The sequence below is a fragment of the Thunnus maccoyii genome, chromosome 5, assembly GCF_910596095.1.
Source record: "Thunnus maccoyii chromosome 5, fThuMac1.1, whole genome shotgun sequence".
Taxonomy (NCBI): domain Eukaryota; kingdom Metazoa; phylum Chordata; class Actinopteri; order Scombriformes; family Scombridae; genus Thunnus; species Thunnus maccoyii.
This window is the reverse complement of record NC_056537.1, coordinates 21,652,321-21,670,854: the sequence shown is the minus strand read 5'-3', so window position 1 is coordinate 21,670,854 and position 18,534 is coordinate 21,652,321. Positions and strand designations below refer to the sequence as shown.

Below are 18,534 nucleotides of genomic sequence, written 5' to 3'. Positions count from 1 at the left end.
GTACAGGATGTAACATTATCTTGTTTGTCAATATGTTGTAAGCTTGTATGTCTCCTGTTTTCATTTGCTGATCTATGACGAATAGCAGTTGTCTGCTATATATACTACTACTGTATTTACTTACCAAATCAAAAATTCTAATAAAACCATGTTAAAAATGTAATCACATCAGTGTTGATCTAAATGTTTACATTGCTTTAATGTGGTAACTCAAGATTATATAAATTAATATTTTTAACATAAACCTTTATTCTGAAATATTGAACCGGAAATACACTGATAATCACCGACGAAGGAGAGCACGTGTAAACCAGGAAGTTAGCTCGCCTAGCAAACCGGTGCCTAGAAAAAATAATCAGCAGGAATTTAAATACAGACGTGTGACTGAAACTGATAATGGAGATTTTTTCTTAGAGGGAGTTTTACTGCGTGGTTTGGTTCAAGACACTGACTTTGACACAGTTATACAGTGTCAAAATTACAAAGTAAGTAACTGTCACGCTGCTTATTCAAGTAAACTAATAGCTTAACTTACTTGTTTGATGGGCAAACAATTCATGGAATAAGCACAATTAAATCTTTTAGGAAAACGTGTGTTCATCCATGAATATCTTCAGACTGCTTGCTTTGTGTAACGTAGAGCAGGTGACTAGTTTCTGTCTCCCCTGCACCACATCCCTGATCTCACAGCTGCCACTTTCTGCCCATTACAGCTGAAGTGATCAGTCGATGTCATAAACTTAATCAGCAATCACTTTGTTAATCGATTATTTATGTCATGTTTTAAATTTAAGTCATGTTTCAAATCATAAAAGCTGCTGTCTGCTGGCTCTAAATGTGATGAGTCAGCAGGGTGACACCAGGCTGATGTATCATGAGATGAGCTCTGTTGTCAATGTCATGTCTCTGTGTTTCGCATGAGCTCTGTTGTCAACGTCATGTCTCTCTGTTTCGCATGAGCTCTGTTGTCAATGTCATGTCTCTCTGTTTCACTGTTCAGTGACAGATCCAACCATGGCGCTCCAGTTTGTATATAGCAACCAGAACTTTGTCACAGATGTCCGTCGGACCACTGGGAACAGTCCTGGGATGGCATCGCCTCCAACAAGTTTTGACACAACTATCCAAGCTGGCTGGACAGAAAGGTTAAAGAGGGGACTCTTCCGCTACCATTTGGGTGATTTACAAACGCGCATCCTGCCAGGCCCGCATGGTTATGTGGCCCAGCTGAATATACAGAGAGGAATAGAGAGAAGAAAGCCTCAGGAGATACTGAGCATTCAGCAGGAGTTCAACGCCAAGCAGTTTAATTTTAACAAAATCAATCCAGATGAAATCATATTTGAGATGTTAAAGGATGCTGTGGGAGGGTCAACTTCGCATGAAAATGGAAAGCAGTTGCATCAGTCCGGTAGGATGGTGGTACTGGTTAATGTCAGCCCTTTGGAGTTTGGACATTGTCTCTTTGTTCCAGATCCAATGCGCTGTTTTCCGCAGGTCCTGACGAGGTTTGCCATCCAAGTCGGCATCGAATCTGTGCTCCTGAGCTCCGACCCAGGCTTTCGTGTGGGGTTCAACAGTCTTGGAGCTTTTGCATCTGTCAATCATTTACACCTTCATGGATATTACCTGGACCACGAGCTCAAGATAGAATCTATGCCAGTCAAGCCGCTTCTTCCTAAGAAGGGATTTTATCGTCTCATGGACTTTCCTACAGGTTTTTTGTTTTACACAGAATCGGACGGGGTGGAGGAAGTTGCCAGAGCCATCTGCCAAGTCACTGACTTTCTCGTGGATGGCAATATCGCTCACAACCTGTTCTTGACCAGAGGATGTCCGCCCTGTGATCGCGTACCGAGAGAAAAGGATCGCAACTCAAGAAAAGGCGTGCGTATTGCTGTATGGCCCAGAATATCCTGCTTCGGTGCCAAAGAAGAGTCTGCTTTCAATGTTGCTCTTTGTGAGCTAGCTGGACATTTGCCATTTAAGAACAAGAAGGACTATGAGTGCATTGCTGAGAAAGATGTGGTAGATATCATTCAGAGGTATCTCCTGCCTGATGGAGATTTTCTCAGATTGGAACAGCAACTTACTTGTCATTTAAAGGATTTATAATATATGAACAAAACCATGTTAGAGAGTACCTTAATGTAGGATTGCACGTGCACACAAATACCTTTCTGCACCAATACCTCAAACTACATTTCATAACTGCCAATAAAAGAGACACTTATAAATATGTAGGTTTATTGTCAATATATTTATTATTTAGCATGTGCTCCAATGGATGTGTTGTAGTTAAACTGGTCTTAAATAAAAAGCTAAAATTATTTTCCAGTTCTCAGTTGTGCCTGTGATGTAAGTTGTCACCATTATAGACATTTTTTTACTGTATACATTTTGTTTTGTCAAAGCACTGCAGGTGAAACATATGTGTATTTAATGGTGAATGGCTGTATTCCAACTTTGTGTTCCACCTAAAGGGCTCTGGTATCCTTCATGCTGACTCACTGGTGTTGCTTACCGGGATGCTTCACTGAAACACAGCCATGTGTGCTTTTCCTGTTAAGGCTGGTTGAAATGTACACAATGATGAAGGCCTATTATGTAGATATCATAATATTCTCTTGTAGCAAAGGGAAACAGTCAGCAAGAGGTGGTTTTCATTTAATGGAAGTGAACAGGAACCAGACCTGCCTAAAGTTGTATAAACTCAAAAACACAAAACAGAAACACAAGAACAGTGCGTGCAAGATTAAGACTTCTTGGAGCTGAAAAAGAAAAAACTAATATCTCAAATCACATATTATCTGTTAGTATGACAGTAACAAGTTTGCACTATAAATCCTATAATGATAATCATTTATATATATTAATATGCACTATTCATTTAAATCATTGTGATTGTTATTTATTTGTTAAAGGCCACTTGTTCACAAGTGTTTCCAATTATTCTGGCTGATTAGAGCTTTGTTCAGGTTGAAGTTAGGCAGAGCTACAGTAGCCATAATGAATCATAACACACCACCTCAATCACTGTCTTATAAGCTCAGTATGGAAATTTATTGGTAGTTCTTGTTGGGATGTGTAACATTTACACTTGTCATTTCAAGTGTCTTGTGTCATACACACATACTGCTTCAAACACAGTGAAACAGACAGTTGAACTGACACAAAATAAAGCATTCATGTCTAATAAATAACATTAATCAAGCAGTGTCCATTATTTTACTGTTCTTGTACATATACACACATTGCACAAATGAAACACACAGTTTGATGTTGAATCAGAGACAAAAAACGATTCAGTGTTCATTCTATGTCTTTGTAAAAATAAAATAATATCCATACATATCCTGGGGATGATTAAGTTCCAAAGTTTCTGTTGAATCAGAAAATACAAAAGCCAGACAGCAGTTCTTAGTTTAAGTGGGATTAAAGTTACACATCATCTTGAAATATATCATCCCTGAAGAGCTCATCATCTGCCAGAATTACATCACCAAGGTAGCGATGCTAACCCAAGCAATAAGCACAGATACCTGCTCGCTCATTTTAATGAGGTTCCTTATTGTTGAGCTCACAGTCAGTGCAGTGATCTATACGTTCAACTGCTGACAGGCTCATTTTTCCCAGTGAGATTCTGATTAGACAAAACATTTTCTTTTTGTCATGTTGCCTTGACAAACAAAATTGTATGGTTTGATGTCATTAAGCTTTGATACATTGCCCTGTCCAGGATATTTGACTTTTTGAAACACTTGGCATAAAATCTTTGTAGTACTTGGTGACAAAAAAATGCACAAGAATGACATCTTTGTTTCATCTTTAGGTAAAGGTTACACTTGTCTGTGCAATTTACTTTAAAACATGTCTATTAATGTGGTTGGAAGTCACGTGTCTTGGAACACAGGTTTGTAGTTTGGAAAAACAAAAACAAACATGAACTGGCTTGATGGAGTCAAATTGAGGTTATCTGCGCTCTTATGTCCAAAGAGAGTCACCCTCATGGCTCAGATGTCTGGTCGCTTCCAGGATGCCCCTGTGTAGATTGTTTAAAGGCTACAAATATGATTCATGCTGCTTCTGTTAAGTAAATAATGTGACCTCTACAGTCATTACTCAAACATGCTGCTTTATTCTCATATATACTATGTGTGTAAAATTATTACAACTATGTGTTTTGATTTGAATTGTTGACAACATTAGAACAGGCCCTATTTATAATGCTTTTAATTGTGGAATATCAAATCCACATTACTTTTTCTTTTTCTTTTATTTGTTTACAGAACTTGTGTTCGCTTGTCATCACAGTTCATTCAGAGGATAGAAGAGAAGTGACATTTAAGAGCTGATGTATTTGTTCAAGACCCTTCTGAAACAACATACAAGTACAGGACAGTTTGGTCTGAACTATTTACAGTTTACAGTCTATGTGTGTGTACATTCACCCTTTTTCCATTGTCAATGTTACTTAGTGTAAACTGAACTGAGAACATTTACATAATCGTAGTGAAAACTAAGAAAGTGACAGAAACATCATGATGGATTAGACTGCTGAGAACACTTACAGCAGACAGTATACAGTATGTATATGAAGATCATTTACATGGATGTAACATTTAGTTAAAGATGATCTCCCACGTAACACAGACTCCAGTTTAATTGTTCCCGTTTTGATCACAATACAATACTTAATTATACACAAATGTCATACTTAAACTCAAGAAAAGGCAAAAATAATGTACAAGTAAAATTGTTATTATTTGCTGAGCTTAACTAAAAAAAACCGGATCCTTCTATCAACCTTGAGCCCTGCGGCAGTGATGGTTGACTGAGTCAAACCTGTCATGCTTCGCCTTGTGGGGCCCAACAGGGATACACATTATTTACAGTTAATGCTTCACAGGAGCAGCCCCTTGTACAGAGGAGACGAGAACATCCCTCCCGCCCCACCCCGCCCCGTGACTAGTAGTACTACTACACTGTACAGAAATGACTGTTTGTCTTTCTCTGACATGCAAAGACAGTCTATGTCGAGGGAAGAGCTTTCAAGAATATTCAAATGTACATAATCCCTCTAGTTTCTAGTTTAGTCTAGGAAATGAAGCATGTTCCTTCTGTCCTTAACCACAAAACTTTGTAGTAGCAGAATTTGATGTCACAGTGCCATTTTTATGTTACAAAAAATCTTAAACATCAAGAATCAAATAATTGGAGCTTCTTGCTAACTGAGCACGTGTCACCACCTGAAAAGAGTCTGCTACGTTCCTACTGCTATAGTAGAGGGAGTGACGGTGGGAGTGTCCTGATATTAGAGCAGAGGCCCATCTTTACTCATCTTCAGTTGTGCTTAAGATGCTCAGGGTCTTTAAAGTGTCTCTCACTTTTGCAGCAGACAGCTTAGTTAAATAATTTGGCTCTTTGACAACTATTATACCTAAAAACATTTCTTTTAAAGGAACAAAAAAATTAGAAAACCAAGCAAAAATAATGGGCTGTGTTCAAAGCTTCAGGGAATTATGTGACCGTCCAAAAAATACTAATGTTCGTTTGAGTCTTCCGGCAGTTTGCATTGTGTGGCAAACAGCCATGATCATCTTGTTTGGGGTTTTTATTCGTTATAATGAGGAATCCGATCCACACTGGATAGAGCACAGAGCAGCTAAAAACATATCGAGTGACATTGAAAATGACTTCTACTTCAGATATCCAAGTAAGTGAATTCATCTTGATCCTTTTTTTTTTTTTTTAAAACATAGATGTATTTTTTTCAAAATGTCAAATTACTGTACCTTAGTCATCATTCTTATATCTTATTTGTCAATCCAGCCACTTTTATATCTTTACAGCTTTTACAGTATATCTCTTATGTCCTTTAAATATATATATGTATCTTTATGCATCTCTATGTATGTTTTCCTCATTATTCTATGTAAATATGGCAGTAAATTGTTTGTTTTTATCAGAGTAAAATCTGTTTCTACTTGAGTTACTGAGTTGATGATTGCTCTCAGATTGTGTTGACCTATCAGATTATTCCTACATTGCTGACAAGGATCAGACACCCACAGGTGTATATTTCCCCAGAGGTTTGATTCCCCTCCGGCTTTTCCTCCAGTCTAACTATAGCTACCAATTCAACACTCTTTGTATCAATAAAAAATAGGTTATTTTGTTTAAATATATATATATATATATATATGTAATTGTGTGTGTATGAGTGTTTGTATGGGTGTGGTTGTACTGTACTGTACACTTCCCAACCAACCCACGGTGTCAATATCAGGCTATCATGAAGCCATCTAAGGTATGGTGTTGGATGTCAGATGATAAATGTATGTTCTCAAACTGTTTGTTGTCCGAGACCAATAAGACCTCATCCTAAAGTCACAAGACATTACTTTAACGCCCACTGTCGATGTTGATTGGAGGAAATGTCTGATGTCTTTGTTGTTTGTGAGGCTGTGAAACATTTGTCCAGTCTGGGTCTGATACAGTGTTTTATACAATGGGCTGTTTGTGGTAAAATTCTTTTATACGAACTATAATGTTTCACACTGCAGTGAGAACCTATTGTGCCTTGAGATGTGTGAGCCGGTTACAGAGTTATGCTGTATATGATACTGGCTGGTTGATGCTGGTATCAGAATAGTGTTGTTTGATGGCTACAACAGATATCAATTACCCTAAAAATGACCCACCTGCTCCAAAATATAGTTGTAAATTTTAATTCCCCACAAGATCCATTTCTTTGTTGCTTCTCTGTCTTTTGTGTTTGTGTTTATTATGGTTATTGTTTTAGCAATTAGTATTATATTTTAGCTTCAGTGTGAACTCTTGACCTTGTAACCAGCAGCTTGACTAAATAATTCTCAACACAAAGTCCACTTACTTGTTGTTTTGGAAGCTTTCAGCCACATTTTGGGGCCATTTCCGTAGGTGAAGTTGCTTAGTTGTCATGGAAGCATATCTATTATTATTATATTATTATTAGCATTATTATATAAACACCTCTATGTCTGTATGGGTGTATAATGTATATTTTTCTGAGATATTTTTAGTTCCTGTAAGCCACAGAATATTGTACCTGTGTAAGCACCTTGACATTGCGCTGTGTCATCATAACAAAACATCTCATCGGCATGTAACAGTAAATACACACTGTAACGTCCTTGAGTCATGTTCATGTAATTTCCCCTTTTGCCCTCATGTCTGTGAAACTTTCTATATACAGTTTCTCCACTGGTATATCAGTTCACTCATAACTCCTGTACTTTTATTTAATTTCAAAGGTTATTGGTGTTAACAACCCTGATTGTTCGTTAACAATATTAAAGTTACACTGAACTGACATTGCATATAATTATGACATTATAATGATTTTCTTGATCATGTACTTTGTTTTTTTTTCTTTTATATTGACAGGCAAAAAGATTTCTGATAAGTCAAGAATGAACAATAATGTTGACCCTTGGATACTGTATATTGGTTTGGCTCTTACATCTGCTCTTGTAAGCCATATAATGTCATTATAAACACGCAACCTAATCAGATCATGGAAAATTCCCAAATACAATATGTAGAAGATGATTGAGAAAAGAGTAGAAACAAAACAAGTAATGACTGCATTATTTTACTGCATCTAGTAAAGACTGAGCCCATTAAAATGTTATGTTAAAATTTTATGCTGTTAATTCATTGCCTCTACTTTGAGCTGACCCTACACCAGGAAGTATGTAGCCCTGTGATGGACAGTACTACTACAGACAGACATTTACTGACTGACCTGCATGTCTGTAGAATGTGGGAGGAAATCCACACGAACTACATGCAAACTCTTGACAGAACGGGTTCATCTTTAATCCTTCTTTGAAGTGAATAAATCATTCTTGATGCTGCTCCTTATTATCTTTTCCTTTTTTTTTTACTCACTGTCCCAAAACCTACCACCCTTCGTCATCTTTGCTCAAGGTTTCCAGGATGTCCACGTGATGATCTTCGTTGGATTTGGCTTCCTGATGACCTTTCTGAAGCGGTACAGCTTTGGGGGTGTGGGTTTCAACTTCCTCATCGCAGCCTTCGGCCTCCAATGGGCGCTGCTAATGCAGGGCTGGTTCCACTCCCTGGACTACACTGATGGGAAGATCAAAATCGGAGTTGAAAAGTAAGCACCCAGTTGTATTCTCAAAGTACAGTGTACAACTGAAACAGAAACTCATGGCTCAGTGACATTGTAAATAAGGTCACATGTATGAGAAGCTAAAGTAGTTGATATGATTCACCTCTGATTTTTTGTTTAATTACTGGGAAACATGTCTGATGGGAATACGTTTCCACCTGTATGGTTTCCATAGACAAAAACGTGGAGGTGGAGAAACCAGTCTGACACTTCCCACTTCCCATATTTCCAGGCTCGTTAGATTTAGTGTTTGTGGATTCAGAGGTTGGAAGGTAAACAGAAACTCAGGCTAATGAGAAACGAAGGTACTGTTGAAGTGCCACCAAGTCACTGTGTGTCAACAGATATGACACGTGTACTTCTGTGTGCACCTGGGAGCTAGAAAGAGAGAGTAGGATATGAGGTTAAATTTACCATTGGTTCAGTGCTCAAACTAATATATAATTGCAGCCATATTTGGATGATTTGGATTATTTGAATAGGTGCACACTTACCCAGATTAAATCTTGTCATATATTTGTCCAATACAAATCACAAACAATCACATATTTCCTCATTTAACTTCTCCTCCTCCTCAGCCTGATCAATGCTGATTTCTGCGTGGCGGGCTGCTTGATTGCTTACGGGGCAGTGCTGGGTAAAGTCAGCCCAGTCCAGCTGATGGTCCTGACTCTGTTTGGGATCACATTGTTCGCTGTGGAGGAATTTATTATCCTGGATCTCATACATGTAAGTTGGAGCCATCAGTAGTTTTTGTTTTGATGTCATTTTCTGAATATATATTCAGCTGCATTATTAAAACGGGAGAGAGGATCTCATGATGTAGCTGAAGATGTTATTACAGTTTATCAAACACACCCACTGTGAAGTGAATGAGGTTCATCTTACAGTGTTTTGTGTATTTATGGTTTTGTGGCCCTGAAATTCTTGAAATTAGAGTATAATCCTGTGACATATATGAAAGTCAGAGGTGTATTGTGTTGCTTTTTTAGGTTTTATAATTTATGCTATGTTGAAACTTCTAAGTAACAACTTAGTAATAACCACATAGTATGACACTGACTAACTAGTTTTCTTGCTCTTGGAGGAATCAACTCAGAATATGCTTCCTATATTGGAAAGTGAGTTTATTCAACTGATTAACAGCGAAAAAAAATCTCTTTAAACAAAAACAATCATTTGAGAATTGACATGTGTGTGCTAAATATAGATAGGATTTTTTTTTCTTCTGAATTTTCACGTTTTTCAGTATTCATATCAAAACTGGCATATTCCTAGATTTTAAAGATCAAGTCAGAAAATAATTACCCCTCTCTAGGAATAATCATAATTCAACTACCAGCAACCTCCTAGCAAACACCTCATAATAATCTAGTAGCCATAACTAGTGTGACTGCTTCCTCCACTACTAATGCTGACATTTTTCTTCCTGAAGGCCAGAGATGCTGGAGGCTCCATGGTGATCCATACATTTGGAGGTTATTATGGTCTTGCCATCTCATGGATGCTCTATCGACCAAACCTGGACCAGAGCAGTCGCCTGCAGGGCTCCGTCTACCACTCGGATGTCTTTGCAATGATTGGTGATTTACTACATAACTGCATACAGTCACACTAAAAGCTTTTAATTGTTTTGATTTTTTTGACTTTTACAACCAATTCCAATATTTCTCATTATTTTGGTGGACCTTTCACATCTATCTCCACTCTGCTTTCTGCATAGGCACTCTCTTCCTGTGGATGTTCTGGCCGAGTTTCAACTCAGCCATCACAGACCATGGGGACGGGCAGCACAGAGCGGCCATTAACACCTACCTGGCTTTGGCCTCCACGGTACTCACCACTGTGGCCATCTCAAGCCTCTTCCAGAAACATGGAAAACTAGACATGGTAACGACCAGCAGTGATTGTTTTGCGTGTCAGTAAAGTTAAACTGTTACATATATTTGACTTGGTTCAAAAATGAGGTGTGTGTATTTGTATAGATAACAGTACAGGTTATGCTGAAATAAATCCCCTTTTTGAATTGTTAAACATGATATGCATGATTTGCGCCCCACCTGAACTAACTCAAACTTGTGCATTATCTGTTTAACCTGATATATTTAACACCTCATTTTGTAAATGTGTACTAAACTGATACACACGATTGCTTCTGTGATTAGCACAATACATTTTCCTGTTCATGTCTCTTAGGTTCACATCCAGAACTCCACTCTTGCTGGAGGTGTTGCAGTGGGAACTGCGGCAGAGTTCATGCTGATGCCCTACGGGTCTCTGATCGTAGGATTCTGCTGTGGTGTCATCTCCACACTGGGATATATCTACATCACGGTATTTCTCTGGTTTCATTGTAATCTATTATGAATAAGCTTCTCTTTTTCAGTAATTTCATTTTTTAAAACTTTTTCTGTATATACAAAAACATAATGAAACCCAAGACTTTTTTGGGGGGCAAACAGAATTAGCTACAAACAAAGTAAGAAAAAACAATACATAACTAGGACAAAAATAAAAAATAAGGGGGCACCATGTATCAATAAATACAACATAAATGGGTAGCATAACAAAGTGTAGGAATATGTCATCGATTTTAAGCATTCAGCTCAATCTGGCTTTGTCTGACTCATGAATAAGCTTCTTTATTAATTTTTGCATTCAGCTCTTGTGTTTAAGGCAGTCAGTTACAAAAAAAGCATACTACACATAAATGAAAATATAAAACTTAGTTGTCTAAAATGTGCTTACCCAAAATTTTTCATTTTTTAAAATTTGGTAATATATAGCCTACTATTTTTCTCTTATGAATTAGAGTTAAAATGTTACCTTCTTAAGCTGGGAAGGTGTTTTATTGCTTTGTTCTGTCCGTTGATCATCTGTATCTTGTAATGCAATACTCAAGCCAGCTAAACTATGCTAAGCTTGAAAGATTTTTTTTAGGAAGAACAGCTTATAAAACTGACATGTCTGTCTCAGCCGTTCATGGAGAAGTACCTGAAGATCCAGGACACATGCGGAATCCACAACCTCCATGCCTTGCCAGGAGTCATAGGTGGCATTGTGGGAGCCATTACTGCCGCAGCTGCAACAGAGACAGTTTATGGTGCCGAAGGGTGAGTTTTCCTTGCTTACTAAAGAGGCAGAAGTGGCCAGAGATCATGGGGTAGCTTTGACATTTTGAATTAAATGAATATAAGATTATCAAGCATTTAAAGAAGAGAGAAAGGAAGTAGTAATATTTGTTTTCTTGTGGCCTTTTCATGTGTTAGAGCAATATTTAACATACCTCTTTTTTTGTATTAAAGGCTGATTAACACCTTTGACTTTGAGGGGTCTTTCAAAGACATGGTACCCACACGGCAGGGTGGTCACCAGGCTGCGGGCATCTGTGTGGCTATCTGCTTTGGTGTAGGTGGAGGCATCATTGTTGGTAAGTGAAATGTAGGAAAGTTGTTGGACTGTAATAGCTGATTCTTAGGATGGACATCGGTGCTATTGTCAGAATGCTATTGACAGGATCCCAGTATTCGTTCACTGCACTTTATTAACTTAAGCTGAAGGCACAGCAATGCACAGGGCACTTATCCCCCATAGGAAACTTCATTAGACTAGATTTGTGAACCTGTTGTTGTGTACACAGAAATTGAAAGCACAGAGTTTAGGGCATATATTTACAATAAGCAAGTAGGCCTCACTTGGATTCACCCAAGTTAAAATTATACATATTCATTATTGAACAAGTTAAGGCTGGAGTGCAGGACTTTTGTCAACCCTTCTGGTTGTGAGAGTAATTACAAAAACACTGCTGACACATTCTTACGTTATAGGCGCCGCCATAGTTTACACCATTGCTACTGTTGCGGCTGTAAAATGGTGGATAAATTGTTTTGAGTGTCACACAACCCCTACAAAATGACTCATTTCACTATCAGAATTTGATTGACCATTCGGACTAGTAACATCTGGAAAGTCAGTTCAATTATTTTATCCCTCTTCAAGTTAGCAGAGAGCTAACCGGAACTTAGCCAGCTTGGCCAGCGGAAGTCTGCATTCATGTATTCATCTGGCCAGCATGGGAATGTTAAACCTGACACCAGATTAAAAACTCTGGTATACTGTGAAATACAGAGAGATTTATCTGGCTGCGATAGGCTTAATCAGCATTGTGTGAACTTGTTTGGCAATGGCTTGAATGTAACGGATGTTCATTTACATGTAAAGTTCCACACTGCAGGTTTAAGTACATTACTCAATTTAACCTAATATCAAAGGCTTATACATTTACAAAGGCGGCCATTATCACACAATCACACAAAAACACCGAAAAAATTTAAATGTGAAAGGCAGCATTTAAGACAGTGAGATAGCATCTCTGTGGATCAATCATCATCACCATTAGGCCAACCATAAGAGGTACCGTGGCACAATGCCACTTTTGACAGGGTTGTAAATTTGGTAGGTAGTCCCTCACAGACCGTGACCGGAAATGGTCAGCAAGGATCTGGCTGTATCTCCAGTGGTGCTTGCTTAGCTGCTCCGATTTGGGGCAAATCACCTGAGGAAGTGCCCTGTCCCACTGCCCCATCAGCAGGTGGTTTGGGGTTATTAGATCAGGGTCAACTAGGTTGGAGAACACATACCCCAATGGTTTCGCATTAAGAATGCCTTCCATTTTGATAAGCACAGTCCTGAGCACCTCCTCTGCGACTGTTTGTGTGCCGATGACTTTGTAGAGTGCAGACTTGACAAAACGGATTTCTCTTTCCCATGTGCCGCCAAAGTGTGTTACGTAATACATGTATGCAAATAGCTGTGACGTTGCCGTGTTTGAATAAGATGGGTGTGTTAGTATGTACTGGGATAACGATCTGTTTGTATTCTTTGCAGGTTGTATCTTAAGATTACCTATTTGGGGGGATCCTGCTGATGAAAACTGCTTTGATGATGAGGTCTACTGGGAGGTGAGAGACAAATCTTTTGTTCATTTGTAACAGGAATATCAATATCAAGTCACCATTCATTTAGTGTTTCTTCCCGCAGAACTTTTGAAGTTGCACAGAATGAACACCAGATATGTTAAATATTCCATATTTTTCAGCTTTAATTGTTTTGCTTGCTTTTAGTGTACCATTTCTCATGATGTTAAACAAATGCAGTTTAATTATAAAGGTATTTCCTGAAGGAGTTGGTAAACACGTACTATTAGGCAGAACAGATCCTGATTGATCGACTGCTGATTGGAGGCTTTTTAATACCTCTGATCCAATCTGATCTGACCGGAGGAATTCTAGTAATTCTTTAATGCAAGGAGCCAATCAGGCCCACCTCCAGCTGTGAGGCACTGCAGGAGATACTCAAGAGTGTAACATGAAACTAGAAGAGTGCACTCAGTATTAGTGCACATCACCACTAGGTGTATACAGTCATGATGGTGGCGAAGCTAACAAAAATGGGGATTTATTCACCTTGTATCGTGCCTAACTTTAATGGATCATAACATATTGGGTAACTTTTCTATGGATGTCAGTGTTTGAGCCATGACAGAGGCCAAAATGCTGCGTACAATGGACTAGGTAAGCCTAATTTTTAGCCAAGCTGGTTGCCAGAAAAGCCTTTGTCATAACACATATTGTAAAATGGTGAGGACTGCTGAAAAGACTAAAGTCTAAGCTTTACAATAGGCTCATAGTCATAGACTGTAAAAAAAATAATGGACATAGCCACTGTGACGTCACCCATTGGTTTGTGGACTCGCTTTGAAGCCTTGAGTTTGGCATTTTGACCATCACCATCTTGGACTTTTGAAGCCAGAAGTGACCATTTTTGGACAAGGAGGTGGAGCTAATCCTCACACTAGCTGCTAGCTTGGTTAGCACAGTGCATTTACAGTCTATGGTTAACTGTGATAATGCTAATGCTAATGCTAATTTTCGCTAGCATAAAACAGGCTTAAAACCATTAAAACAAAATGTACTTACCGGAAAAGCTAGACATGACTCCTTAGAGAGTCTTTTAGTACAACCAAATGTTGAAGAAGACTTTTTAGGTGACAAAAATGTTGCAATTAACTTTCATGAACTGAAAACACACTGAAATTGTGACGGCTACGACTAAGCCTATACTCTGTGAATCTGGCGTTACACCATGTTTACATTACCTAACCAACGTTGTCGCTGTGATAGTGACTTGTTTATCACGGTCATTCACAACATAGCCACACCCTAAGGCATACCCTGCTTATCATTTATTTTACTCTAAATGGGACCATAATTTACAAAATGAACATCATACTGTCTTGAAGAAGACTTGAAACTAGAGATCGAGACCTTAAACTCATTAGGAAAATACTTACTGAGGTAATAAATCAAGTGAGAAGTAGGGTCATTTTCTCGATTTTCTCATTTTCTAGACTTCCATACAATCAGACTTCGTTTTGGAGACAGTGGTGTCGCCTCCTGGTGGCCATTATAGAGAATGCAGGCTTAAGTCATTTCCGCACTGGCTTCACTTTTTGGACCTGGAGCTACCCGTTTGCTCACAAGGAACAGGTTTTTCAAAACTTGTGAATGACCCAAACCATGAGAGGTCCTTGAGCATACAGTCCTAAATGTGTACTAAAATTATTAGACTGATGGGTCCAGTAGTATGTGAGATTAGCTGTGGACAGATACACACGGACACACACGATCCCCTCCAGGCATAATAACAATGTATCCACTCAAACTAAATGACATTTTAGCAGTTTCTAACACACCTTTGATTCCATGTGAATATACATTTGAAAACAGATTTCGATTTATAGGCTCAGCATACTTTTAGCTTCATGCTATCCTAGGTCAACAACATTTTGCTGTGTTGTGTTTCTTGCCCTGAGGCTGTTTTTCCATCCATTGCGTGTGTTACTTAACGGCCTACCATCACTCTGCCCCTTCTATTTACAAAGAAACAGTTTATATTTCCCCTTTTTCAGATACAAGCAAGTGTGCATAGCAGTACATATTTTGTTTCTGGTTGATTGTGTGGTAATTGTTCTTCTACGCAAGCCGAGAATTATTGCAATTTTTTTTTTATGCCATTATCTCAAGATCACAAGTTAAATTAACTTGTGATCTTGAGAAAACAAAAGACCAATTTCTCGAGATAACGAGAATTATTACAAGATTTATTACAAGTGGAGCTTATTCTCATTTGTTCATTTCTGTCTTCTGTCCATGTCTCCCTCACATGGATAGCTCAACTATTTAGATCAAGCAAAAGAAGCCTTCAGGTGGCTCTTAAGGACGTGGATTCAAATTTGGCATATGTTATTCCCTCTCTCCACCCCACTTTCCTTTTTCTCACTGAGTCTAATAAAATGAAAATGCTTGAAAGGTATAGTTTTGTACTTCTTCTACATGAAACATCCCATCATATTAGGACCAGCAGTTAATCAACCTGCCATTTGGTCGTGATGCAGATCATTAATAAAGGTGCAGTTAATAATAATGAGTACTCCTTGATCTGACATTTACAGCTTAAATGAGTTGCTACAATTGTCAAGACGGCATCTATGCATGCTGACATAGCACTACTGATCTCTGATAGACATTATAAGTCATAAGAGGAAACAACCTTTTGATTTCTCGTGATAACAGGTAGATTATCTCATTATCTTGAGATAACAAAGCTAATTTTTTTCTTGAGATAACGAAATAATTAATTTGTGATTTTGAGATAACAGCATTAAAGAAAATTATTGCAAGCACAGCCATTCTCGGCTTCCGTAGCTCTCCCCCTGAATCATTATGTTTAAACTCTGATTGTCCACAGGTACCTGAGGATGAGGAACAAATCCCACCAATCCTGCAGTACAACAACCACATGCAGAACAAAGATGTGTAAGTGTCTGTTTAGTTTATCTGGCGACAGCGCTCTGGTCATGGAGATATGCTTTTCTCATACCAACAAGCAATGCAGGTAGTGTCTTTGTTGTTGTGAGATGTGTTGCATTCAATATCCTCTTGGTGGCAGCAAGTCCCAAGTTGCGGTGGCTCCATATGGCTCACTGTAATTCCTACCCTTTGTTGGGAATATCTATTCACAGTGTTGAATATGGTATGAATACTCAGTGAAGATGTGGCTGTAGACAGCATGGCACCACTGCCACAGAGGCGCTAACCCTGTCGCTCAGTGTGGGCTAGATTATGAAACGCTGACGCAGACCCTGTGCTCTGTGCTTCCAAGTGGAGCTCACCTGTGCTGTTTGTTGATATGGGTTTTCCCCAGAACTGCTCCGCATGTGTTGCTCTTCAAGGTGACCTTGGAGTTGTTCAAGTCATGTTTACTGTGGAGATGAAAATGATACAATAAAAAAAAAACTGAATGGTGGAGTCCATGGGATTTTATATTTTAGTGAATGAAAGCACAGATATCCACAAGCCAAATCTCAGTGAATGAAAAGGTTTTTTTAATGCTGCCCATAATTTATCAGAACTTTGACATGACTCTGTGTATTTACACTTTTTAAAAAATATTTTAAATATGTTTGTTCTAAAATATTCATGAAGTGTCATTTTTTTTACAGGGTGGAGTCGAATTTCAACATAGAGCAGAACTGACACTAGGCCTCAATCCTTAAGGATCTCTGTCTTCATCCTGAACATCCTGTTGGCTCCTTTTATCCTCCTGCTGGACAGAAATGTTAATTTAATACAATCATTCCACACCAATGAAAACCAGTAATTATCCATGCAGTGAGTAAATATCTGTTAAAAGGTTATTTAGCCTAGAACTTAAATTTAAACTGGAATTAGATCATTTCTGTTTTCCAAGATTTAACATTTGAAATCAGCTCAAATTCAATCAAATAGTTAAATTAAATATATTTTTTAAATGACATATAAAGTGACATTATCATGCCTTATTCTTGCATTGACAAACAGGTGAATTTATTTGGTGACATTGTCTCACCCAAACAGAGTTTTTCACACAGAAAACAAGATTTTGTTGCTCAGTGCTGGACTCAAAGTAAGAGTGAATGTCATAACATGAGCGATAGAAATACTGAGACTGCTATATACATATTTAATTCAGAACCGCTTGTTTTCATTTGAGATGAAAAGCACTTTAAGGATTTTCAGCTGGAGCTTTCATGTCTTTGTTTTTCCTGATTTAAATTGTGTTTATGTTTGTGTGACACAACAGACCTCAGGTGAAATCTGAAGTAAATAGACTTTTAGGTGAGTTGCAGCTGTCAGCTTTCTTTGTTATATTATTATGCATAGTTGCATCTTTTCTTTATTTTGCCATTAGATACATTAAAAACAGAACTTACATAATTTTGTGTGTCTTCATGGAGAACTTTTACACTGAGATGTAATGAGAGTCATGTTACTGATTGTAAATTTTGAAAGTAAGAGCTGTGATATTTGTTTTGAACTAAGTTATACTCCTGTAAAGGATGTTTTTATTCATGTTATCGATCTGACAATGAATAATCTTGTCAAAATAAACATATATTTGTATGTATGTCATTGTTCTGAAGAGGGAAAATTGTATTAATGCTACAGAAAATTGTGAAAATTAATTTAAAAAAATATATGGTACTGTAATTGCATGATATATGCTGTATTGAATTTATTTGGATGTGACAAATCTAGTATTTTCTCAAACAAAATATTTTTCAGAGAATAATGTGTCAAGAATACTAGATTTATCTTAAAAATAGCCTAGCGGCATCATACTTCCTTCAGTTAAGAGTCCTTCAGCATCCTCTCTCCGGAGGGGTCAGACTCTGGGTAAAGGTCACACCCTTATTGCTCTCCGGGGACACTGTGGTGACCAAAATCAAACCAGTCTCATTGTCATGACCTCAGGTCAAAGGGTAGGAAGAGAGCAAGGTCACTGACAGAGCTGCACACATATGCTGGAGTCAATCACTTGACTAATAAAGAGGATTCCTGCGCATTCATACACTGCTGTTTTGTAGTTTTTACTCTGAGTCAAACAACCTTCCAGTAGACGAAACATGATACCTCGTTTGTCTATAAATACACCCAATCTCATTGCGCAGTGCAGTTTATTTCTGTGCCTGATAAATAGGTCTTCTGTCCATCATTTTCTGATGATAATTTCCATGTGTTCTGTCTACTGTCCACCTGACCGCTGCGTTTCATTAGTCGAAGGCAGCAGCTCACGGTGGGAGCACGGATGATTCCCACACATGAGTAGCAGCGAGGAATCCATCTCCACGTCCAGTCCTCTTGCTAACAAAGGCAGGCTTAGTGCTGTTTTCTTTTGTCATCAGTAACGTGTTTGAGTAAAGGAGGTAATGGTGCCACAAGTGCTCCAATTAAACGAGATGCAGCCCTGCT

At 38.2% G+C, this 18,534-nt stretch overlaps 2 protein-coding genes across 2 annotated transcripts; both read left to right on the top strand.

Annotated features, from left to right (window-relative positions):
* Window positions 1-277: 277 nt before the first annotated feature.
* Window positions 278-2,330, top strand: gdpgp1 (GDP-D-glucose phosphorylase 1). Its single transcript, XM_042411750.1, has 2 exons — window positions 278-485; window positions 1,001-2,330. Coding segments are annotated over exons 1-2 (1,116 nt in total). The 5' UTR covers window positions 278-484; the 3' UTR covers window positions 2,116-2,330.
* Window positions 2,331-4,978: 2,648 nt separating this feature from the next.
* rhcgb (Rh family, C glycoprotein b) lies at window positions 4,979-17,679 on the top strand. The gene is made up of 11 exons (XM_042412741.1): window positions 4,979-5,716; window positions 7,975-8,167; window positions 8,761-8,911; window positions 9,618-9,765; window positions 9,906-10,072; window positions 10,379-10,516; window positions 11,159-11,295; window positions 11,488-11,612; window positions 13,070-13,143; window positions 15,992-16,059; window positions 16,746-17,679. The coding sequence occupies exons 1-11, from the start codon at window positions 5,494-5,496 to the stop codon at window positions 16,777-16,779; spliced, it is 1,458 nt and encodes a 485-aa protein (XP_042268675.1). The 5' UTR covers window positions 4,979-5,493; the 3' UTR covers window positions 16,780-17,679.
* Window positions 17,680-18,534: the final 855 nt, after the last annotated feature.

Coding starts and splice junctions, on each gene's coding strand:
- rhcgb (XM_042412741.1), top strand. CDS start 5,494: ATGGGCTGTGTTCAAAGCTTCAGGGAATTATGTGACCGTCCAAAAAAT. Junction 8,168..8,760: donor ATCAAAATCGGAGTTGAAAA/GTAAGCACCCAG, acceptor CCTCCTCCTCAG/CCTGATCAATGCTGATTTCT. Junction 16,060..16,745: donor CACATGCAGAACAAAGATGT/GTAAGTGTCTGT, acceptor TTTTTTTTACAG/GGTGGAGTCGAATTTCAACA.